A 26493-nucleotide genomic window follows, 5' to 3' on the forward strand; every position below is an offset into this window, starting at 1 on the left:
CTATCTATCTATCTATCTATCTATATAGATAGACAGACAGATAGACAGATAGACATCTATCTGTCTGTCTATCTGTCTGTCTATTGCAGTTAGCCAGTTAGCTTTCTACCTATCTAGTTAGCTAGTAAGCTATCTTATTAGCTATTTTTTTCTATCTATCTATCAGGAACAGCCCATTGGTTCGACATCCCATTGTTCCGATCATATTAAACTCATTGTTCCGAAGTCCGTTCCGAAATCATCATGATGCCCTGTGGTTAAGGTCTGGTTAGGTTTACAAAAAACACTTGGTTAGGGTTAGGAAAAGATCATGGTGTGGGTTAAAATGAAAAAGAAAGCCGTGAGCCTGCTCCGCCTCAAGCCGGTTGCGGCGCACCATACACCCGCCGCAAGCCGTTCAGCACCGTGGACAGTCAGACTAATGGGATGTCGAACCAATGGGCTGTCGAACCAATGGCATGGACCCTATCTATCTGTCTGTCTGTCTGTCTATCTGTCTGTCTATCTATCTATCTATCTATCTGTCTATCTGTCTGTCTGTCTGTCTGTCTGTTGCAGTTAGCCAGTTAGCTTTCTACCTATCTAGTTAGCTAGTAAGCTATCTTATTAGCTATTTTTTTCTATCTATCTATCTATCTATCTATCTATCTATCTATCTATCTATCTATCTATCGGTCTGTCTGTCTGTCTGTCTGTCTAGTTAGCTAGTTAGCTAACGTTATCTTGTTACCTAGTAAGCAAAACTATCTATCTATCTATCTATCTATCTATCTATCGCAGTTAGCCAGTTAGCTATCTGCCTATCTAGTTAGCTAGTAAGCTATCTTATTAGCTATTTTTTTCCTTGTCTATCTATCTATCTATCGATCTATCCTTTTCTTTCTCTTGGTCTCTGTCTCTTTCTCAGCTGAATGATAGCAGGGACATTGTTAACAGTAAATTGGGGCTGCAACTAACGATTATCGTCATTATTGATTAGTCTGCCCGTTATTTTCTCAATTAACTGATTAATTGTTTCGTCAATAGTGTAATAATAATAATAATTCCCTGAGTAAATTCCCAGAGCCCAAGGTGACATCTTCATGATATATGTGATCCAACCAACAGTCCAAAGATCCAAAGCTATTTAGTTTAGTATCATGTATGACAAAGAAAAGCATCAAAATTCCACAATTAAGAAGCACAACACCATCAAATGTTTGGCTTTTTTTTCCTTAAAAAAAATTACCAAAATGATTCTTAAATAATCAAAATAGTTGACAGTTAATTTTCTGTCCATTGGCTAATTGATTAATTGACCAGTTGTCACAGCTCTATTGTTAATGTAATATACAATGGCAAATACATGTGAATGTATTTATGCATGCGCATCTTTTTGTGTGTGTGTGTGTCCAAGGAGTGAAACCAGGCCTGCCAGTACAGCAGCGCTGGACTGTGGCATTGTTAATATGTTTGATAAGCCGGGAGGTCCCATCAGCATCTTCCTCATCATCTCCTTGATTACAACATTTCCACAGATTTCCTGCCTCAGTTAGTCCACACACATACACCCATGCACACACACATGCTCAGACACACTCAGCTGTCACCACTGTGACTATAACCAAAGCTGATTTCTTGAAAGAGGATGTAGGCTAAAGATGGAGATAGCACTTCTCACTGTTAGGAATGGGGATTGTCTAATGTATTTTTCATTTTCCATTTGTGTAAGCAATTTAAGGCCACGATCCTTTGAGAAGACTGGCGTCATATCTGAAATATTTTTATATTCAGTGAAGAGGTAGAATTACACAACACATAACTTTCACTTGAAACGCTGTGGGATTGAAGATCGCTGCCTTTGGACCACCTACAGTCTATCTCTGCAGAACAGACAGTGCTGTAAAAAAGCTCCATCTCGCATATCTCCCCAGCGTCCTCAATAAAGAAAGTCACACTTCTTTTTTCTTCCATTAAGTTTTGCAGAACTTGTAAATTAGAGTGAAGAAATGTAATAGAAATGACTCAGAGCTAACCAAGAACCACTGAAATGTCATGCTTGGGATCCAGATTTTCCTTGAGCCAAGATAAATCTATTGTGATTTCTGCCCCAACAGTATTGGTTCCATTTTTAATTCTTTTGTGAACCTCCACTGTATTCTTCACTGGTCATTCTGCGGAGCTGATCTAATTTAAATGATTTTTATACACCATTACCAGGTTTAACTGGTCAGAAATCTACTTGTCCAAAGCCCCTATTTATTAGCTGTTCTCAAAAAACAACATGACGTGCCTTTGAAAAACGACCCTGCTTTATTTGCCTTGCTCTCTCAGTTTGTTGCAAACTCTGCAGTACATGGTTTGAGTTGTGCCCACATCCTCTAATGCCACCCAACTACACGCCAGGATTTCTAGCACCTCAGAGTATAAACTTAGTCATGTTTATGTGTTTCATTCATTTTTTACCACTTGCCCAATGAGGCAGTGCATTTATACATTTTAACCAATTGCTAATCCCCAATGGGGCAAGTGAGTTGCTAGATTTACTAGCTCCACGTGGCATTTAACTCGACTTGCCCTGGGCAATTGGGCAACCCTTACTGTTGAGCCCTGCACCAGATGGGAGCATTCTAGATCGCAGGTGTACTAAAGCCTACAAAGTCACACAGACATAGAAGTGCTAATTACCCAAAAGAATCACAACTGTCCTCGCAATAGGTCTTCCTTATAAGGAGAATAGTAATTGTTAAATTACTGGCTATGTAAGAATAGTGCTGGGCGATATGGAGAAAACCAAATATCACAATATTTTTCGACCAAATACCTCGATATTGATATTGCGACAATATTGTAGAGTTGACTCTTGGTGCTTTCACAAATTTTGAGAGTGAATAATGAGATTTTTGATCAATAATCATCAGTAGCTATGTTTCCATCCAAAAGTGATTCGAATCATTGGTAAATGCGCATTAAAAGAAATACGAATCCTGTGTGTCTCCATTAAATGTACGGACTTTGGTGAAAACTACGAACTCCCGCGAGTTTTCCGCAGAACTGGAAACAAAACAAGTCTCGCCGTCTTCTTCTTCTACGTTTTCTGGCGGTTGGCAACCAGCTTGTAAATGCATTATCGCCTTCCCGACCCGGAGTGTGGATATCACCATGGAGAGAGGTATGCTACGTCAGACTTAATTCGAACATAACTGTTTCCATCCCCCGTTTTGCGAATCAACATTTTTTCTAATCAACCAAAACCCGGCTAAAGCGAGCATATTTTAGTTTGTGTGAATCAGGGGATTTTAATTCAGATTTTGGTGTTTCCATCATAATTTTCCGATGCAATACTTCTAGATGCGCATCTTAACAGGCTGATGGAAACATGGCTAGTAATGCGGATGTAATGAGTAAAGGCAACTAATAGAACAGCTAACACAGTCAAGTAAATTCAGAAAATTACATTACTTTACTGTAATTTAGCCTTAAAACTAGGAAAAGACACCACTTATGAGATCAAGATAACCAAAGATCTAAGACAATGTCCAGTCTTATATCACAATAATGATAAAATACTGATATATTATTATTATATTATATCAAATGGCATCGTACCTATTAAATAAAATTGAAGAAAAAAATGTAAATAACATCAACATAAACCACTGCACATTTTTTTCAAAGACAAAATATTGAAAAAGAAAAGTGAAATAACTGTGACCCATGTATATTTAGCACATCTGTGAGTGCTTATGTGATTCTGTTAAGCAAACCTGAAGAATGCGTTGTTTGCTCCTAGTAAAATCACAGTAATTCAGTTCAGTGTGCGGTGGTTTACTGATGATTTTATCTGAGATTTTATCTGCGGCCGACCATTATTGTTTGAGTTTTATGCAAATAAATTTAACACTTACGTCACAAAAATGGTCTACATTTTATTTTCAAATGCTAACAATGTCAAAATCATGAAATGAAGTTAGGCGGAAAAAACCCTTTGAATTTTGTATTCAGATTTCCATCCCTCAGCTACGCCGCTTACTCCAACTGTCCTCATCATCTTTGTATCAGAGGATTTGTTTTGCTGGACACATTTGGCTGTGAGATGCAAACAGATTTGACAGCAAAGACACACAAACAGGAAGAGATGAATTATTAAAAGTGGCTTAAAGGCTTGTCAGACCACAGCTGGTTCGCCATAAGGCACTAGTTAATGCAGCGTTTCACCAGGAGTTACACTAATTTCCCCAAAAGAACTTAATGACAAATTAAACCTGTATCAAATACCGTTATGTTCACATGACACCGGCACATTGCTAACTACTCTATTACGCTGTACCTGCTGGTTCCAGTCAAATCTGAGTGCAGCAGTATGTCAGCCAGTCATTCAGTCAGATGATTATAGGTTATAAAGGTGTTTCATTAGAAACAGGCCAGTGGTAGATCAGTGATAGACCTGCCTGGGCCAGTGCAACAGAGTGAAACCTGCTATTAAGGAAACAGAGCTTCTCATTAGTCCTTCATTTTCCAGGTGGCTTTCTAGAACCTGCAGATCATAACGTTTCTGCACAGTGCAAATCCATCTAGAGCCAGTGCCTTGCAGTGCTATTCCCCCGGCTTTCAGAAGAGGCTTAAGTGGTAACATTGCCGGTGGAGTCGGTTTTGCACGAGGATTGGTGTTGAAGCACATTTAAGAGAACACAGTTTTGGACTCAGCATAAAGCCACTGAAACCCATGTAGAAGACGTAAGAAGCACATTAAATTCATTCATAACCCCACAGCCAGGAGAAGACGGTTTTCAGCCATGACATTTTTTTGGACTTTTGATAGTTCACACATTGTTGGCAGGGGAAAAGGGCAATTTGCTCAATACTCTGAGCCTTTCCAAAAGTTTAACAGGCAGGAAATATCCAGCTCTTGAGTTCTAAAATGGGCATAAATGTGTTCTGATTGACTATACTGTACCAGCTTTTTGCTTCTTCCTGTTGAGGATTATGGCAAGCATAAAATGAAACCACTTTATTTCTGACATTCAGAGTAGGTCTTTTAGAGGCACACAACACATTGCAGCCGGCACAAGAGAAGCCTTTTGACGTGGTGTTATTCCATTTACTGTCAAGACATTGTAGTGAAACTGGAAAGTGGTCTGCGTGGCTTGTTAGCCAGTGAAGGGAGGAGAAGTGGGAAAAACGTGCAAACAGGCTTTTTGAATCCGCTAGCGATGATTTGATAGGCAGGTTTTTTTTTTCCTTCTTCTTGGTTCCTGTTCTGTCTTCAGAGCAGAAGTGAATCAACACAGCAGGACCTCACCCACCCAGACACATGGGGAAGTGGGAGGAGGGATCCAGGTTGCTATGGTAAGGGTCATCCTGACTTCACCCTGATGGATAGCAGTTATTCTGTAGCTGAGGAGGAGTTAAGCTGGGCACCATGGCAACAGGCCACAGACAGATAGCAAGGGGTGGGTGCATGAAGTTGTTTGATTGATCTGACTCAGCCACTGTGAAAAATATAGGTTCAGTACTGTTGGCTCAATATCGGACATGGAAATTGCTATTTTCTTACAGAGGGCAACTACTGCACTTATACATCCCACATCAGATGCATTGACAACAGATGAAATTGTTCTCCTCGGAGGCAGAGCTGGAAATGAACACAGTATTGGTAAACTCATTGTATTTGTTAAGATCATTACCAGTGCAAATCCCCCTATAGGTGTTAGAGGATGCAAGCACAAAATGACACCTCTGATATTTATACCTTTAAACCAATTATATGCTGTGAATTTGCAGCCAACACTCCCTCTACCTGTGAAACACTCATGTGTCATGACAGCCGGTGCTGCATGCAGTACGAGGGCAGCCTGCACTGGAGGAAGCAGAGAGATAGCGAGAGCGAGAGACGGACAGAGACGGAGAGAGAGAGAGAGAGATGTTCCTCTGAAGCCCAACCCCATCTTTTATTTATGACCCACAGGAAGTCCTTCAGTATGTCCTCTAGATGATACCCAGGAAGTAAGCACAACATGCAGCCATCAGAACACAAGTCAGCCTGAGCGGTCACTGACAGTGAAATGGGGCGTGGTCAGCAGGGGGTTGCTGCTGGCCGTGGAGTCAGTCTGACGCCCTCTGGGTTTAAGAGGATCAATTTTCATGCGTGTGTTTTCTTTTTCCTTTCTTTCATTCCCCCCCCCCCCCCCCCCCGTCTTTCTCCGTCTCTCAGCTCCCCCAAAATTCACCAAGATTCCCACAGACCAGATCGGAGTGTCAGGGGGTGTGGCATCATTTGTGTGCCAGGCCACTGGCAATCCCAAGCCTGTCGTCTTCTGGAACAAGAAGGGCAAGAAGGTCAACTCCCAGCGTATCGAGGTGGTTGTCACAATGCACAATGGTCAACTCCTACTGTAGCAGCACAATGCACAAAGCAGCATATTCAGGGATAGAGATGTATTAATATAATGTGTCATAAATGTGTACAATAGTGATGACTGTCTAGGTTATACAGTATATTTCTGCAGCGTTTATTCTTGCTAGATCAGATATTGCTATTGATATGAATGGTTATTATTTTATTTTCCATTTGATATACTACAACCTTGTTTCTTTAAGGGTATGTATGGTATTTTTGAACCTTATTTTCTCATGTTATCTGTCTAAGTGACTAATGGGAACAACAATTAGCACCGCCACGGCCGACATGTTCTCACTATCAATTTATGTCTATTAAATGTGCTTGTTTTACCACTGACGTGCTCAAGTTATTATTATAAGTGTCTGACAGCATTAAAGAAAGGATTCCCATAGAGACAGACTTTTCTTTTCAGAGGTAAGATCCTGTATGTTTAACCAGAAACAGCCCTGATGTAGCTGTTGCCAGCTCTACCAGACTACATTTAAAAAAACAGTTATTTTATCACTGTAAAATCCACTTCATTCAGAGTCAAAAGAAATAAGATAAAACTCACAGATACAGTCGTGGTTTATCTTTCTGCTGTTAAAACAATCACCAACTCTGGTTTGGTTGAAAGAAACCCTCAATTCACACGGTTAAATGTAAAAGCATGTTGGCTCTAATCTTGGCTAAAATTACTGTTTTTTTTTTTTATGGAGTCTGGTGGGTTTGGCGATAGCAATTCCAGGGCTGTTTCTGGTTGAACAAAAACAATCTTACTCTTTAAGAAAAATGTCTAGGTTGTGTAGGTTCCTCTCCATAATGTTGTCAGACACTTAAATTAACAATCTGAGCCTGTCAGTGGCAAAACAAACACTTTTAGTGGGTGTAAATGGACGGTGCAAACATGCCCAGAATGATTACATTGCAGCCGGTTTCACAGCTGTCTCACTCAATACTGGATCACTATCAAATTGTGTTTCCCATTAGTTACTTAGACACAAAAAACATAGGAAAATAGGATCCAGGTTGAAAATACAGACTTTAGCCTTTAAAGGAGCAGTTCAATATTTTGTGAAACATGCTTTCTTGCTGAGAGTTTGATGAGAAGATTGATACTGCTCCGGGTGATCAGTCTTCTCAGCTAATTCTCATCAAGATAGCAACTGTATTTCCCAAAATGAATATTTCTGTAAACTGACAATAATACAACACTGTTAGCAGAATTTGATTAAAGCATAAAATGGAGTCATTAAAGACAAACTCGTTGCAACAGAATTAGAGGGAAATTTAGAAGACTGATGAAGCAGATTGCATAACACTTTCTGAAATGCACATATTGCTGTCCTGAGCTGTAGGCTATCAAGCATGTTATTCCCCCTGAGCAGCTTAATCACATTAGATGCCTGATTGTATGTTGATGCACTAATATGACCTAATGGTTAGAGTGCATTTCCACCAGAGGACCCACATTCGAGCCCCCCTGTGTTGGTAAGTATCAACGCTGCTGAAGTTTCTGTGTGAAAGACACTGAATCCCCACCAGCTCCAGGAAGACTAGCTGAGCCTGACCTCGCGGAGGGGAGGGCAAGTAAAAAGTAGAAAAAGGAATTGTCTTTAGTAAATAAATAAAGTGTTACACTTTAGTTATTATCAACCCACTTGTGCCCAAAGACTGTTTAGCACAGGGGTGTGAAAGATACGGCCCGTAGGCCAGAAGTGGCCTGCCAACGGCTCCAGTCATCCAAGACATCTCAGGCTGTTGGTCTGTTTTGTAACAGGATGAACATCTACAGAATGTACTTGTAATTCTTTACACAAAGACGGGAATATATTGGAGCTGATGGTGCTTATAGGTTATTGTGTGATGGTTTTATTGGGCTGTATGTGGCCCATGAACTAAAATGAGTTTGACACCCCTGGTTTTGTATGATAAGGAAAACTGCCACAACATTTGTTCTAAATGGTCTCAAATCTTGAAATCTGGTACAGACATACTTTGGGCAATTATCCAACAGTGAGGCTTTGAAATTTTTAAATCATATAAAAATTCACACTTTTATCAAAGTTAGGATTTTTGAAAAAATAGGAAAAACACTGACGTATGTGTTGTATACCTTTTAATATTCAGCTTGTTATGAGTTCATAGATACCAAAGACTTGATTGTGCTCCTTGTATCATCACACTATATTTAGTACTTGAGCACATGGGACTGTTTTCTCCTAAAAGATAATGAAATACATATAAAAAACACTAGTCCCATGTGCCCAAAGACTAAATATAGTGTGATAAGAAAAACTCACTCCTCAGCCAAATGGGTTGATAGATTTAAAAGAATATATTCTTCAGATTTGTGCTCAAGTGAACCTCAAGAAGGAAATTTGTGGGCACAAATGGGTTAGTACGATAAAAGCAAACTGTGCTAGGTTAATGATTTACAACGTTACAGTTTGCTGTTCTTATAGTAATCCATCTGTTTACTCTGCTGTGATTAATGTATTTTTCCTGTGGTTCTGTGGCTGTCCAGACCGTAGAGTTTGATGAGGGTGCAGGTGCCGTGCTGAGGATCCAACCGCTCAGAGCACCCCGCGATGAGAACATCTACGAGTGTGTGGCACGTAACAGTGAAGGGGAGGTGTCCGTCACTGCAAAGCTGGCCATTATCAGAGGTGAGACACACAAATCCCCACCCCCACCCTCACACACACCCGCATGTTCGCCATCCTTTTCCACATGAGTGGTGCTTTCTTTTCACGTGCGCCCACCTGGATTCAACCGTCGTCTCCGGTTCCCTGGGCTGTCAGTTGTAGATGTGACATTAGAGCCAGGCCACACCCTGCCTTCACAGCAGGCTGCAGTACACTGTTCTTTTTATAGTCCCTCTGAGTGCGACCGAGCGTGATCTGGCCACACTGAGGGCTAGCTAGCGTGCTAGCTAACGGGTACATCAGCATCCCAGTTTGTTGTAATCGCTGTGCTTCAGAGTCAGGGTGTTAATCTAATGTACACTGTCTCCTCGGAGGGAAACGTATCTAATGTGGTGCTTCAACATGCTATGAACTAAAGTTGCAGCATGTGGCTCCAAGCCTGGGATCTGAGCACTGGCCATTCGCCCAGCACAGCTGGAAAGGATGAAGAAATAGAGGGATGGCTGCTTGGGCTGTTACTACATGAAGAAAAATCGGGGGATTAGGCCTCGGTTTGGCAGACTACCCATTTCTGCCAGGGGAAATTGAGGAAGAGAAAGAAATAGGGAGGACGAGGTCGAGGAGAGGTGAGAAGGAGTTTGATGGAGGCTGAGGAGGGGGGGATAAGTCGAGCAACACAACAGGGTGGTTTGAAACAATAGAGATGAAATGGGATGTCAGAGGAGTGGTGGAGGGGGTGTAGAAGTACAGGAGATGGATGAGGATTGTGGAGTTGGCAGGGCTGTGTGGTAAGCAGAAGGCTGGTAGCCCAGGGAATAGACTCCTGTCCATCTGTTACCCGGCCCGTCATCTCTGCACACACAGCCCCAATCTAAAGCACATTACCACATAAACTACACCTCCAGGGCAAGCCTCTCAGTGTGTGCGGCCACGTGTGCCTCTTCCTGTTTGTGTAAACTTTTCTCTTACTGAGAGCTGTGAACCGTGACGCCCCCTGTCCCCGCTGTGACAAAAAAAAAACAAAACAAAACTGCTGTCTTTGATTCTTCCTAATCACCTGATAAGTGGAATATAGGACTGTGATGAATGACAAAATATTTATCCCAAAGCACAAACCAGATTCAGAGCTGTTAGTAGCCATGCTGTTGTAGTTTACTTTTTTAATCACTGGATGAGGATGCACAGACGGCTGCAGGCAGATAGCAACAGCGTTGATCTTAAGCGTAAGTTCTTTGTCTCACTGTGTATGCTGGGGGACAGAATGTATACTGGTTAGATGATGAAAATCTGTCAACTGACAGATTTTGCCATTTGGTGTTAGGTATCGCTGCAATATCTGGGTTATTTTGGGGAATGTTGCAAATCAATGAGCAGTGCTGTTTTATTGCAATATTGGATTTTAGATGTTTTTTAGATCCATGTAATAAAATACCTTTTTTATGTACTGAAAACTACAGTTGGTAACTTTAATAAGAAAAACTTTGTGTCATATTTTCTGAAACTGTCACTGCAACCACAAAGTGTTACCCGAGACAGTTTGTCCCAGTGCTCCTAGAATTTGCTACAATCTACCACGCCTGAAGGAAAACAACCAATCAGAGCCAAGGAGTCTCATGTCAGTCACTGCTCATAAACTGCAGTCAAACAAGGCAGCGCTGATGAAATATGATTTGAGATTTAGGTGCCATCAGTTATTTTTTGCACCTTAAATGTTTCAGAAATTTTAGTGTACTGTTTAGCTGTAAAGCCCAGTTCAGACCAAAGATTCACGACGAAACGAAACGAGCCGGCTGATGGTGTCACCTGCAACTCAGCTAGTTTTAGAACATAAGGCACGTCACCTGTTTCAACAGCCAATCAGCTTCAAGTGAAGTCCGCTTGTCAAGTCAAAATTGACCGCAGACGGTGTGTTCGCTTGCTGCGGCATGTGCTCTGTCCACACTGAGCCCTCTGTTTCCTTCCTCACAGTGTGCTGGTGTCGGATGGTGGCTCACTGTATGTGCTTATGCCTCCTCACACTCATATGCCGTGACTCTCATCGACTGATTAATATGCGCTGGTTATTTATATTATTGTGGCATATTTACTATGAATACAGTCCATCTGATGCTCATTTTGTTTATGTTTTTTGCCGTTTCATCACGACTACAAGTGCAGCTGTAGCCAGTTTCTCACTATAACTATCCTCATTCATATTTTTAAAAGCTACAAATCATATTCAGCCACAAAATAAGCCTGAGAAGCTGGAAATCAGAACAGAAGTACAGAGAGTTGTTGCATAGAGATGATACACCGTCTCATTTAGTTGCATTGGTGTGAACCGCCAGGTTTTTAGAACGTTGCAGAATGGCGCATTGCAAGTAGCTGCCTGTTTCAACTCGTCTCGTCACAAATCTTTGGTCTGAACTGGGCATTAGTTGAGGACGTTTGCTCTTGCTGGTGGGCGGTGCTTTGTTTTGGCTCAACTGTTACCAATATGGCGATCTGGTCACAAACGTTCTCATTTTACAGCTAAACAGTGCACTAAAATATGTTTCTGGAAACATTTGAGTCATACTTGATTAGCGCTGCCATGCTACTTGATTGACAGCTGCGTTATAGACACCTTTGCTCTGATCGGTTGTTTTTATTCACGTGAGGTGGATTCAGCAAACATGACAAGCTTTAATTCACTGGATTTGTCAAGAAACAGATCTGACTTTCTTGTTATCTTACCCATAAATAATTTCGTAGTTGAATGTCAAGAAAAAAATATTGCATCACAACATATATATGTTAATAACGTAATCTAAAATGATATGTACCACGCTAGATTTCTTTTAAAAATATCTTCAAAGCTTGTTGCTACAGAAGCACAGGAGTGTCCATCATAATTTGAGGATACTATACTGTAGCTTTATGTTTCTAAAAAAAATCATGTTTTTCCTGTCAACTTGCATGACAAATGGTTCACACATTACAATTTCAATAAGCCTCAGCAGCAATCACTGCGGAGAGGAAGCCAGTCAGTGGTGCGAATCAGAGCCGTACCAATTTCAGAACGCTTCATCATTGCAATTGGGAGCAAAACAATACACCACTGTCACCAAATGTGTCTGAGATTGACCCAGAATCGGAAGATAAACTGATTTTAAATTGCTGAATTCATTATCAGGTTTCTCTAAAGCTTGAACTTAGATTTGTGTGCTAGTAGCCTCCTGTTAGGGTCCAAGCAACACAATTTTTAGCTCTGTAATTGATGTTTATCGCCAAGAAGCTCCTTTGGAGTCTACTAATATTTTTAATCAAAGAAGCAGATATTTTCTAACACAGTTGCTCATCTTTTGTACTGATGATTTCAAGCCTGTCCTATCCCTGGAAGTGCTCCAAATGCCTGTCACCTAACAACATATATGCAGAAAAACATTGTTACATTTACTGCTCTACGCCTCCTCCCACTTCACAACTCTATTTCTGAAAAAATATAACTCAGTGCTTCTGACTATGTGCTCCAAAAGCCACACACCAGGTGGAGTGATGTACTGTACGGTAGATCATGTCATCCAAGAATGCTGCAAAAACCTGTGTTTGGTTCAGTCTTTTCAAAACACAGTTCATTGGAGAAAGGGTCCACCAACCACTGAAGTAGAAAGGAGGCTTTCCATTACTGACCAGACCCTTGAAAAGTCTTTTCATCCCCTGATGTGTTTCATGTCATCATTTTGTATAATGGTTGACAGACACTAATAGCAGTGTTGGACAGTGTGAGGGGCTTGTGGCTGGCCACAGGATATGAGCCACTGCTCTGTAGGCTGCCTAATGGATGGAGATGTGGTAGGTTATGGTCAGGGAGACTTTTTGTGCCTTCACTATCATCATCCCACATCACCCTTCCCACCCCATTACCTGCTGTTCTTGCTCCTTTCTCTTTTCCCTGACTATATCTGTCTGTCTTTGACTCCGGCAGCCTCCTCTTTGGCCCACAGCGAAGTCCGTTTCTAATTTCATCTCTCTTGTTTTATTCATTCTTTCATTTTCGCTGCCATCTATTCTGCCTGACCCTCCCTGTCTATCTGGACTCCCTCTCTGTCTCTCTCTTCTCCTCCCTTTGCAGCTTCACAGGCCCCCCCCACCACCCTCACCCCCCCCCCCCCCCCATCCCCTTTCCACCCGAACTGCTCTTTTCTATGGACACTGCAGTTGTGTTGTTCCGCCTTCAGGAGATGTGAATATCTGCAGTTCTGCATGTTTGAAAACCTCTGGTGGACGAGAGATTCTCATTGCTGCAGCTGTGTATGTGTGTGAATGCATGCACATGGATTTCTTTGTTTATGGGTGTGTGTGTGTGTGTGTGTGTGTGTGTGTGTGTGTGTGTGCAGATCTGCGTGTGTGTACGGCTGGTTTGTGCAGAGTAATCCTGATTATACTCACCTCCCAGTGTCCCATTTTAGGAGAAAGGGAGGCGAGGGATAGTGGGGCGAGGGAAGGGGGTGAGAGGGAGAGAAGGGGGAGGAGAGATGTTCTGCCACCACGGCAAACACCCTTCATATGAACAACAGAGTCAGATCAGTGATTCCCCCCAGGCGTCTGCTGCATTGGCAGGCCGGCGGCTCAAGCGGCATTTCGGTCTGGAAACAACTGAGAGTATCAACTCAGCCTGCAAGAGGATTACACTCCTTGAGTGGAGAACCGGCTCTTTCATCATATATACTCCCTCATCTGCACATTTCTTACTCCCTCCTTCCTTTTTTCCTTTCTCTTAGTCTTCATGCATGTTTGTATGTAATAGAGTGTTATGTGTGGGATCATCATGTTTTGTGTGTTTAGTCTCCGGCTGCCGAGGAGAGCTCAGGATAGCGGGGACACACGTGGGTTTCCGATGGGATTCATCTACGATACTCAGTCCGATTCTGCATTGTATTGTGTCCTATTATCATAAAGGCCCATTAGCATTTAAAGTGCTCCCCTTCAGCCCTCCTGCAGTCTATAGGAGTCAAAGCATTACAGCCTCTGAAGACTGCCGAGCGCTGCCAGATTAATCCTGAATCAGGCTCCCTGAGATCGCCTTTTATTCAGGCTTCTTTCATCCACGTGGCCATTCCCCGCTGAAATGAACTGAGAGATAAATAGGCAACCTGTTTCTTAACCAGGACAAATGATGATTTTCTGCGGGGAAACGGGTGCTAGTGCGTGCGTGAATCTGTCTTTGGGTGACTGAAGGAAACACAAAGAGAGACAGGGAAAGGAAACCTGGATCCCTGTTTGTTTGTTTGCATCATATGCATTATGTGTTTGACTTTGTGTGTGTGTGTGTGTGTGTGTCCTAGGAGTTGTGTGTTTGTGTGCACGCGGGCACATGAATTGCATATTTGCCCAGATTCGGTTGGCTCCACCGACTGGTTTTGGGCACGAGGCCTGATTGCCCTTCTGCAAACATAACCAGGCCAAAATGTAAGCTCTCCACCTCTTGATACACACAAACACACACAAACACAAAGCTCCAGGGAACAATACTGGTCGGTCCTTGCCAATGTTCCCCCAAAAGCTGTTGACACACACAGTGTTTATACACACATGGCGCATTTTTCCATAGGCTGTCTTATCAATTTAACCAGGAGATGAAACATAAGCGGTACTTTTGTGCAGCAGTGTTTGTGTTTGATAAATGATTCATTTGGAGAAAAGTGTGATCAAGGCCATGCCCGCAGTATCTATTTCAAGCAGCCGCTGACTCATCCAGGAGCCTGGCTGAATACCTGTAGCCCCTCTTCTCCTCTCCAGTGAACTGTTCTTCGGTGTCCAGGAACTATTGTCTGCTGGGTTATCTGTATATCTGCAGAACAGATATACAGATAACCAGAGTGCCAGTCTGCTGCTGTGTGTTAGCATGCCTTACATGTCTGTCTGTCTGTGTCTATCTATGTATAATACATTACTTGCATTCCTCATTTACAGTAAAATGTCCAGACTTATTTCCATTGTGGTCTTTAATGTAAAGACAGCACTGATGCAGGAGTCCAGGTGCCCAGGCAGCATCAAACCACCGGTTATTACATATAAATGAACCAAAATGATGAGCTCATGATAGACACTTTGTTAGTTGATTGTGTGTGAGCAACACTGCCAAACGTTTGCTGATTCCAGCTCATGAGACAAACGTGAGAATTTCCTGCTTAATTTTGAATCCTTGAACGAGCCATTTGGACACGTCACTTTGGGCCAAATTGTGATGGATATTTTTTCATTATTTTGTGTCACTTGATGAAACGAATGATCAACCCAGTAGTCTGGGAATAAACGGACAATAATCTTGACAGTGATTATTAATTGTTAGAACATTTGCTTGTGGTATTTTCACACATGTGACGATCTGCTGCTTAAAGGCGTAGTTTGCCGTTTTTCACCCAGCTTTGAATCATGACAATGCGGGTAGTACGCAGGGATTCCCAAACATTCATTTATTTGTGGTGGCCTGCCATGCTAACAACATCTACCGCCACGTATTGATTTTTTATTTATGGAGCTGGACCATTCATTAGGAGCACTATTGAAGTATATATGCCATTCTGTTATTAATGGCTTACCACTCTTGGAGTGCAGAGCAGCAGAATGGCGCATTGAAAGTAAGCGTTAGTGGCAGTGGGTCTAAAAGTTTGCTTTCACTCACCTCTGTAGCAGCTGCTGCCTCTCTCATCCATCAATCAGATCTGATCAGCTTTGACCCAGTGACTCAAACTCTACAAACTGCTGCTGAGGCAAAGAAGAGCTCATGGAGGGTTCAGTGCTGCATTCATGGACCTGCAAAAACCTCCACATTTAGAGAGGATACACAGAGTGATACACAAGGAAAGTTAACTTATTTTTCAGACACATATCTCAGCTTACCTTTTAACTGTAACTCAAGATAGTTTGTTTGCAGCAGGCAGCCATATTGTTTCCTGTGGAGAAAGAGCCAAGCTCAGATTACGTCACCCACCAGCGAGAGTGTTTATTGGTCAGATGTGGTGCAGGTTTTCTACCTCTCGGGCAAAAGCAAATGCAACAGCCTTTCTCTCTGTTTTCTCTGCTCATGTAGTATTTCAAAGACATCACCTCGGGCTCTGGGGAGTCATGATGGGCATTTTTCTTTTACTGTTTTGTGACATTTTATAAACGAAACAATTTAACAGTTGATTGAAAATGAAACACCATGAACTATAGATTAAAATGCGTTAGCTCTAAACAATGAACTATAAAAAGAGCAAATTTCGTTAACATGTATTTGTTGTTGTGCAGTATGGCAGTATCTAAAAATAAATCCATGCATCTTTCTCCCTGTTTCTCCTGCCTCTTTGTAATGATTCAGTCCGAGGTCCACCTACACTCTATATTTGCAGCACTGATAAAGACCTGACTTGAATACCGAGACCCCCCCCCCCCCTACAAGCACACACACAGGCACATACACACATACATACACACCCCGAGCCCGCTGCAGTGGCGTGCTCTAATTAACAGCCAGGGAGTCCATGTAGTAGTAGCCGGCGGGGTGATAAAAAGACCATCTGAACCCTCTCAGGAGAGGGGTGGGGTTGGGGGAGGGCAGAGGGGAGCAGATGTAGGCCTGGCATATTCCTCGCCTCGGGGGAGCTCGCCTCCTGACCTCCCCTATCGATCTCCCCCTTCTCCTTCCTTTCTCTTCCTGCCTGTTTCGTCAATGGACGTTCCGCTGGCCTCCATTCAGGTGTATCATTAGCATTGATGAGTCGGGGGTGGTAGAGGGGAGAGATAGGTGGGGTCAGGGGGGTTCACCTCCTTCCACTTGGGTCTCCGTTGGCTCATGTAGGAAGGTTGGCTGCCTGAACTCTAACCACATCATTCAGACTCGACATCGTCACCAGACTCTCCTCTGAGCTTTGATTGCTCTCTTGCCTTTTGTGGCATTTCTCCTCTCCATCCTCCTCTCAGCCGTGCCATCAGCAGTGGCTTGACATTCCTATCTGACGGGGTCTCTCCAAAGCTGATGACTGTGGAAAGAGAGAAAGAGAGCGATAGATCCTATCTCCACTCAGCCTCTCATCCCCATCGCAGAGTGTGTAGAAACAGATGGTACGCGTCTGTCATGTGGTTAGGTAGCAGGGGGCCCGGAGGAGGAGAGGAGCAGAGGAAAAACACACAGACAGTTGATGTGGCCACGGTCTGCGTCTCGGACTGTGTTTGGCTCCAGATTTGTCAGTGATGCCCGGTTTGAGCTTGCAAACTTTAAGGGGGTTTTGTTGTGCTTGACAATTAAGGGGCTCGTGTGAGTTTGATTTATTAGCCGAGCAAATTGCCACGTTGGTAATTGCTTTGCTGCTGTAGGAAAGTGGAATATATAATTATAGTTGCAGGTATGGGGGAGGTGTGTGTGTGTATGTGCGAGAGGGATAGAGTGGTTAAAAGGGTAAGGAGAGGAGGAAGCAGGAGTGCTGATGGATGCTTGATTACGTGTCTGGCCATCTGGACTGTTGTCACCGAGATGCTTAATCCCATTCAGCACAGAAAATGTGTGCAAACGCGTTTGTGTGTATGTGAAACAGAAAGCAACTGCTTTTCTGCATGCACACACCTTGATTTTCCTGGATATGCACGGACGTGTCTCTGTACATTATTCCACACATTGTGCGAATCTGTGAAGATGCTAATAAGAACACCGCCACGAAAACACAAATATGTGCACACACGCAGGCGACACACACACTTATCCGATGCCCCCCGACGTAATCAGACATATCCAGACGCTATGCAGACACATCCCAGATCGGCCCCTCTAATCGTTGGTACATTTTAACAATTACTGCTAACAAGTCCTTATTACCCCCAGTGCCCTGCCCCTCCTCTTGATCCCAGCTTCTAATTGCTGCTGCTGTTTCTGAGCAGCTCTCTGCATAGTTATTAGACAGGAATCATTACCACCACATAACACAGAGCCACACCATGGAAAACTCACAGTTCACTGCCACCAAACACCTGTGTTTCTAGGTTAGGAGTGTACTGAATGTGTGTGTCTGGCTGTGTTTATGTGTGTGTGCGGCACTTAAGTAGCTCCTGCTGACTGGGCGGTGTGTTTATACTCCTGTAGAAAAGGCCTGTCACACACACACACACACACACACGCAGTCACACACACACACACACACACACACACACACACACACACAGTAAAACCTAGCTGTCGCTGTACCGCCTGCTAGATCACCTAATGACTAGTTGGCTGTAGGAGCGAACACGCGGCTTTGATGAGGAAGGATATAGTGGCTCCGCTGTCCTCGCCAGTATCTCCACTTTCAAGGGCCTGCAGATGTTAAAGGGGGGAACAGTGGCTCTCACATCACTGTGTGTGAGTGAGCGAGTCTTATGTTTCACCACGGAAGGAGGAAAGTAAGGATTCAGTGCATGGCGGGGTCGACTGTGACTCTGTGCAGGCAGATAAACCGCTCATTTGTGTCGAGGAAAAACTGCACTCTCACATTATCAGCTGTCCCAAAAAATAAGGAGTAAACGCATTTGTTCTTTATTGTCCCAGTGGATTTGCTCCATAATAAAGTATGAGCAATCCTCACATCATCTAAGCCCCCCTGATCCCTGACCACAACCCTCTGTCTCTGTCTGTCTTTATCTCTTTATCACTATCTGTTTTTAGCCATGCTAGCCGCGTTGCTGTAGGTGTGGCAGTGTTTGTCAGCCGGACGGTCAGAAGTCCGTCACTTTGGTCCAAACTGACTCTGAACTTTTGAACTCTGAGCTTGAGCACATTCATGGCTCCCAAATGATGCATCTGAATGACTGTGGTGTTCTCCTGACTTTTCCTGTAGCACCACAACAAGGTTATTATTTGTGGCTCTGAGTGTGGCTCTGGATGGATTTCCATGAAATCAGAAAACTTTGTTTTTCTCTCATCCTTCCACTGTGAACAAAGAATCCAAATATGTAAAACATTCCTGATGAACTGAAGTCATAGGTGTTTGTGTTCAACAACAGCAAAACTACATCAAAACATCTGTTAGCAAACTCTCACACAACTCATGCAGCATAATCCAAGCCTCATTTATCCAGTCGTATGCTCAGCACTTACCAAACACCTGGATTTTCACCAGGGCTTCCCCATAGAGTCGGAGATTCAAATTGTCAGAGGGACTCCCCAGTCAGCTGAGATTGCCTCAAGTCGAGCAGTCATTGCTGCGCAGCGAGCGCTCTTGACTTTCACCTTCTCTTTGGTACAGACAGCTGCAGGTATGATGCAGCAGCACAGAGGAGGAGAAACTTTGCACCATAAGGCTCTGAAATAACATTATCTTCTCTCCTCTGCTTGGAAGTGGTTAATTAACAGCTTAAAAATACTTAACACAACACAGTCTCAGGCTTTTGTTTGATATCTAGTGTCGGCAAAACATTTCCGATTTGTCATTAGCGCCGTTAGCTTGCTTGGACATCCTGCTGAACCCCTTTTAAACTTTAAAAATTTATATGGAAAAAAAGACTTGTCAAATTTTCATATGAAACAGTCACATCTGATTCGACTGACATAATTCTGAGTTGGGTACAGCCCTAATTTTCACTGAAACCTTAGTATTTAAAACTGAACTCTCTTCAGAGCCAGACTCCATTGACAAAAATAGTAATTTTACATAATTTATAACGGAAGCTGTTGCTCTATTGCTGCTTCATTTTAGTTAGGTTGTTTGTGTTATTGTGTGACTTTGGTGTTTTAAGGGATTAGTTTGGATTCACCAGAGTTACACAAAAACACAAATAAACAAAATGATCGAGGCAGTGGTAGACCAGCAACTCCCATGTTCAGCGAGGTAAAATTACTGTTTTTGTCAATGGAGTCTGGCTTTGAAGAGAGCATAGAGAAGTTTCACTTTCAGCTAAATTCCCTGCCTACGACTAGATAAATGAGACTTGGATCATTCTGCAAAAGTTGTGTGAGAGTTTGCAAACAGATCTTTTTGCAAAGTTTTGCTACAGACCCCTATGACTTCAATTCATGAAGAATTTGATAAGTTTTTGGATTTCAGGGAGGGCTTGTGAAAATAAAATCAAGCTTTCTTCACAAGTTTAACTGTAACACAGTGAGTAATTGATATATAAATGGTCATTTGGGGTGTGAAGTATTCCTTTAACTTATTTTATCACCATCTTCAGGTCAAAATTGTAATATCTATCTATTGCCATTACCATCAGCCATCAGAGTTTTCAAGACTCAATTCTAAATACTACCTCTCTTCATCTTTCCAGAGGACCTGTTGCCATTCGGCTTCCCCAGTATAGACATGGGTCCCCAGCTGAAGGTGGTGGAGCGGACGAGGACAGCCACCATGCTGTGTGCCGCCAGCGGCATCCCCGACCCAGAGATCTCCTGGTTCAAAGACTTCCTGCCCGTCGACCCCGGCAGCAGCCAGGGTCGCATCAAACAGCTCCGATCAGGTGAGACAGATGAGGATGTTATCGTCAGATTATTTCATTTGAAAATAAGTAAACAACACAGTGCATCTAAAGCTTAGCATCGCTGTCAGGTGGAATCCCTGTTGATCTAAATTTGGTGATTATCATGTTTTAATTATGATTGAGGGATTACATGCTACTCTCTGAGTTTATCTGCATCCTTTGGGGGTGTAAAACCTTTTTAAAGCCAATTTCATGAAAGGATAATTGTGCCACCCCTTAAGCCAAGAAAAAAAAATGCTGTTTTTATTAACATTTGGGAGAAAAGATTATAAACAGATGACACTTTAAAGGCATAAATCGCTCTATTGTGAATCATAAATGTGAAAGAATATGGCAACATACAGTTTTTTAAAAAAGGGCAGGTCTCTTATACATTCAATACAAGTTGGTTGAAAAAGTTTAAACACAATTACAAAGTAAATCCACTTTGAAATAAATGCTTAATATAATAATCAATCTACAGCAAAACAACCATTATTCTCTCTTCCTGAAATCAATAAACAGTTCAGAGTTTCTTCACATTAGGTGTTTAACTGATGCTCCTCTTATCTTTTGACCCGCCTAGTCTGAATTTATGTGAAATGGGCTCAATGTCTGAAAATTGGAACGTAAGATCACTTTGCCGGAGACAGTAAGAGGGAAAAGAGGGAGGGAAGTTGTTTTGCTGCTACAGAGAAGAGAAAGCGTGTGTCTGTGCAGACAGATCGAGGGGTGAATACAGAGGAATCACATCTTGCGCTTAAGACAGTTTGTTCAGCTTTGTTTATGCTCCTCCGTATAGATGACACAGTGTCTCCTGGAGTAGGCAGACACGTATTTTCTCAGCCATTCTCACGCAGTCGTCCTCAGGGGGAATGAAAGTGATGGTGAGGCGAAACCATTTTGTTGTTGCTTCATCCATATTCTCTGTGCTCCTCCGTCCTGCCAGCTCTGATATCTCCCTGCTGTCAGCCAATATCCTTCACTGATCACTAGTGCCCTCTGTCAACCTTGTGTCTGCGTCTCCATACGCGTAGTTTGCCATTACGCTGTTGAAACAAATTTAAGTCTAACACTTTATTTTAGTTACTGTTGCAACACCTGTCAAGCACGACACATGCACACCTCACAATGACAAGTTTCAGTATTAAACCACATGAATGTCTCAGTCACTTCTAATAGAATGGGCCTGTGATTTCACACAGGTAGTCAAAAGTCTCATCTCTAGCCAGTGAGTGTTGATTTTGCCGACACCAATGACAGCTGTAACGAGCAGAATATCAGCTATTGCTAGCTGGTTAGCTGATTATGTCTAACTGTGAGTTTGTTGGAATCCCTCAAATCAATTGCAGTATGCCAAAAATACCAAGATGTTCTACTACATCTGGTGCGATTTTGTAGTATGCAAGCCAGCATGATTTTCTGCCTATTCTGACCCACAATCCTCTGTGCAGCAAACAATATGTCACATCGACTGAGCTGCACACTGATGACAGCTGATTGACGTCTGATTGGCAGCTGTCAGAAGTTGCAATGACGGATGAAAGCGCATTCAAGTAACTGATGAACAGTAGAATAGTAATAACAGGAATATTAATTGTTTAAATGAACAAAATATAACCAACAACAACAGGACATAACTATAAAAATAAGTCATAAAGAAAGATGCAGATGTAATTTCACTGTTGCAAATATATTGTGTTAGAATCTGTGCAGTGATAACTTTAAAGTTAAATTACATACAATTGCAGAGCTCTCCAGAGTGGCGTCTGTTTAATCTCCAAGGTAATGGTTAAAAAAGCAAGAGGGTCAAAGTTCAATGCGTCATATCATGAGACAGAAGTATGTCCCGATTGTGTGCATACTGCATGCCACAGTTCATACTTTTTAAGGGCAGCAGTACATACTAAAAGTAAAATGAAAAAGACAGTACAGATACAGATCCTCAGAAGCTTGTCTTGAGCCTCCTTAGTGAAACTAGTGTGGATTCCAAGTAAATTTAATGGTGCATAGACAAGGTACCAAATATCCATAAATACCTCACTGCAGAGTAGCCATTTAATGGTAAAACATATTAATGATTAGAATCAGAATCAGAATCAGAAATACTTTATTGATCCCCGAGATGAAATTATTTGCGTTACAGGTGCTCCTTGCAAGAGTGGAAAGATAAATGAAACTATAAAAAATCTAACAGGATTATTTACAAATATATAGTTCAAATAAACAGGATTATTAACAAAAAATAAATTAATATATATATATATATATATATATATATATTGTAACCTAAACAAGATTATTTACACAATATATATAGTAACCTAAATAGATAATATACAGAATATATACAGTCAAGGTAAAATGAGCTAATTTTGACTTAATAAGGCTGTGTTACCTTTATTATAAAGCTTGAATATATTTTCCAGCTCCAGACTGATTTAATTAATTTTTTAATGACCAAAAATGGCTCTTCTGGCAGTGAAGGTTGCTGACCCCTGCTATAGGCAGTAAGCTAGTTTGCCAAACACGCTAATGTTTATAGCTCACGTTAGCACACACAAACACAGTGTTAAATCCATTCTTTACAATTTTGCTCTTGTACTTTGGGTTTAAAAACATTAAAAAGACTCAACATTTCAAATGCTTTATATTTGGAGTATGGCTGGCACAATGTCAGATTTTCTCTACACATTTATCATGGTCGGGTTTATGATAATGATATTATGCTCTCAGTAAAATTTAAATTCATCTAAAAGTTTCTTCATTGTGTGTTTTGTGTCTTTTTTGGCAAATGAATTACACAATACGAGTGTAGGGAGGCAGAGAGAGACTGTCTAACTGTACAAAAGTGTACAAAAAGAGCAATTACACTTAATGGATAGTGAAAAGGCAACCAGATGGCATTGGGGGTGGGAGACAAAGGGAGAATGGAAATAAACGGCAATGATTTAAGAGGAACTGGATTATTTACAGTGTATGTGTAATGTTAACCTGATATCAGTATTTCATTTTTAAATGTCACGGTTATCATCAATCCCATCATATCCCAACACCCCTAACATGAAGAATCGCTCTGTCTACAGCCCCGTGCACACTGCATCAACATGTGGAGATATCTAAAGCTTGTCAAGCCTGCCATGCCTAGTTACGGTTGCTATGATACTGTATGCTGATATCACTGTTTGGGGGAGGGGTTTAGTGTTTGCAGGTAGCTGAAGGCCATTTTCTGTGCTGAGACCACTTTTAGCTCCCACACCCATTTCTATTTCCAGTAACCTACTGATGTGTAAAAATGGATACTCACTACTGCGATATACAGAATATTGCGTATGGTAATTGCGTCTGTGTAAAATGCTCTGCAGTGGATGTGGGTGGAATTAAGCCACTGGCCAGTCTCACTGCTGCATCGATGCAGGTGAGACAAAAGCTGCACTCCTAACAAAGAAAAAGACTTTTAAAGCTGCCGTATGTCCACTGTAAAGCTCAGAAACATGCCAGAGGGAGAAGTGTAGTGATTGTTTTATGGATACATAATTACAATAAACACTATGCAAATGTTTTTCTATCCTCTGCTTATAATTTATGAGAAAGTGTTGGCGGCCTTGGAGCTACAAAATAACAAAGAACCTTGCTTAAACCTCACCATGCATCTTAAAACAATTGTTTTTCTCTCAGTAAGTGCAGTTATATCATTAGTATACAGTATCTATCATTATAAGTTTCACTCAGTCTACTCTGAGATGCGTTTTGTCCTTCGAGCTGTGTCACACAGAGACATGACACTGATTCAGCGGTGTAGAACGTGAGGTCACGTATCACATCAATGAAACAGTAGCAAAACAAATGGCACAGTGAGATTCACCGTGGGGTTTAATAGGATTTCAAATCACCAAAAGCATTGCAAAGCTGAACAACAAAATGCAGTGTATAATGAACCAAACACTGCAGCGAAATGATTTGGAGGAAATCAATTACACCTGAGCTGGGCACAAAATAGCACCGAGATGTGTTATGGATGAAACACTCCTTTAAAATCTGTTTAATGGGGGCACCTTCCAAGCAGTGCCTCTGATTTAGTGGACGGCTGCCAGCTCTCGTTGGACCGCAGCCAGGGATATGTTTTGAGCCACAATTATTGTTTTCTCTCTGTCTTTCCTTTTCTTCTCTGTTTGGTCTTGGAAATATTTTTATGGCCCATATGGGTCAGGATGAGAAATGATATTGAGAATGACTGCACTGAAATCTGGCAAAAGACGACTCTTAGCCATTTCACAGCCCATAAGAATCCATCACCTGAGGTCTTCTCTTGCTGCAGGTAACTGTCCAAACGGTGGCCATTGACAGTTGTGAACACAGCTACATTAAACCTGCACACATAAACAACCCGGTTTCCAGAAGGTACAATATTATGGAGGCCCATTTATTGTGATTGGGGAAAAAAGGTAGTGTGAAAATTTAACAAAATAGTGAATTAGTATATGAAAACAACGACCAAGTACCCCCAAATAATGGGAACCTTTCTTAAAATAAAGACTTAGCATTTTAAAATAATGACCTCCTATCTCAAAATAATGAGAAACTTTTGCAAAACTTAGTATCGCATTATGATAAGATACTTTCTCAAATTAATGACCTGCCACCTCAAACTAATGACTCAGAATTTAAAATAATGAGAAACTTTATCAAAATAATGACTAAGTATCTCAAAGTTATTACTTAATATCTCAACATAGTGACTTCGTATCTCAAATTAATGACTTATTATTTCAACATAATGACTTAGTTTGTCAAATTATTGACTTAACATCTCAAACCAAGGACTTAGTATCTTAAAATAATGACTTAGTATCTCAAATTATTGACTTAGCATCTCAAACTAAGGACTTAGTATCTTGAAATAATGACTTAGTATCTCAAATGACTGACTTAGTATCTCAAACTAAGGACTTAGTATTTCAAATTAATGACTTAGTATCTCGAATTATTGACTTAGCATCTCAAACTAAGGACTTAGTATCTTGAAATAATGACTTAGTATCTCAAATAATTGACTTAGTATCTCAAACTAAGGACTTAGTATTTCAAATTAATGACTTAGTATCTCAAAATATTGACTTAGCATCTCAAACTAAGGACTTAGTATTTCAAAATAATGACTTAGTATCTCAAATGATTGACTTAGTATCTCAAACTAAGGACTTAGTATCTTAAAATAATGACTTAGTATCTCAAATGATTGACTTAGTATCTCAAACTAAGGACTTAGTATCTTGAAATAATGACTTAGTATCTCAAACTAAGGACTTAGTATTTCAAATTATTGACTTAGTATCTCGAATTATTGACTTAGCATCTCAAACTAAGGACTTAGTATCTTGAAATAATGACTTAGCATCTCAAACTAAGGACTTAGTATCTTGAAATAATGACTTAGTATCTCAAATGATTGACTTAGTATCTCAAACTAAGGACTTAGTATTTCAAATTAATGACTTAGTATCTCGAAATGTTGACTTAGCATCTTAAACTAAGGACTTAGTATTTCAAAATAGTGACTTAGTATCTCAAATTATTGACTTAGTATCTCAAACTAAGGACTTAGTATCTTGAAATAATGACTGAGTATCTCAAATGATTGACAGCATCTCAAACTAAGGACTTAGTATCTTGAAATAATGACTTAGTATCTCAAATGATTGACTTAGTATCTCAAATTATTGACTTAGCATCTCAAACTAAGGACTTAGTATCTTGAAATGATGACTTAGTATCTCAAATGACTGACTTAGTATCTCAAACTAATGACTTAGTATTTCAAATTAATGACTTAGTATCTCGAAATATTGACTTAGCATCTCAAACTAAGGACTTAGTATTTCAAAATAATGACTTAGTATCTTAAAATAATGACTTAGTATCTCAAATTATTGACTTAGTATCTCAAACTAAGGACTTAGTATCTTGAAATAATGACTTAGTATCTCAAATGATTGACTTAGTATCTCAAACTAAGGACTTAGTATTTCAAATTAATGACTTAGTATCTCAAAATAA

The 26493-nt window shown here is 41.2% G+C and overlaps 1 protein-coding gene across 10 annotated transcripts in view; it reads left to right on the forward strand.

Annotated features, from left to right (window-relative positions):
* ptprsb (protein tyrosine phosphatase receptor type Sb) overlaps nt 1-26493 on the forward strand; it is a 109046-nt gene that overhangs the window by 19386 nt on the left and 63167 nt on the right. For 5 of the 10 annotated variants that reach the window (XM_033650624.2, XM_078173239.1, XM_078173240.1 and 2 more), the window contains exons 3-5: nt 6194-6342; nt 8889-9030; nt 20248-20436. In XM_033650624.2, coding sequence (XP_033506515.1) covers nt 6194-6342; nt 8889-9030; nt 20248-20436 — 480 coding nt within the window. The remainder of the gene's footprint in view (nt 1-6193; nt 6343-8888; nt 9031-20247; nt 20437-26493) is intronic. The other 5 variants (XM_078173238.1, XM_033650626.2, XM_033650627.2 and 2 more) reach the window with 1 other exon arrangement.

This window comes from Epinephelus lanceolatus, chromosome 12 (genome assembly GCF_041903045.1).
Source record: "Epinephelus lanceolatus isolate andai-2023 chromosome 12, ASM4190304v1, whole genome shotgun sequence".
NCBI classification, from domain to species: Eukaryota; Metazoa; Chordata; class Actinopteri; order Perciformes; family Serranidae; genus Epinephelus; species Epinephelus lanceolatus.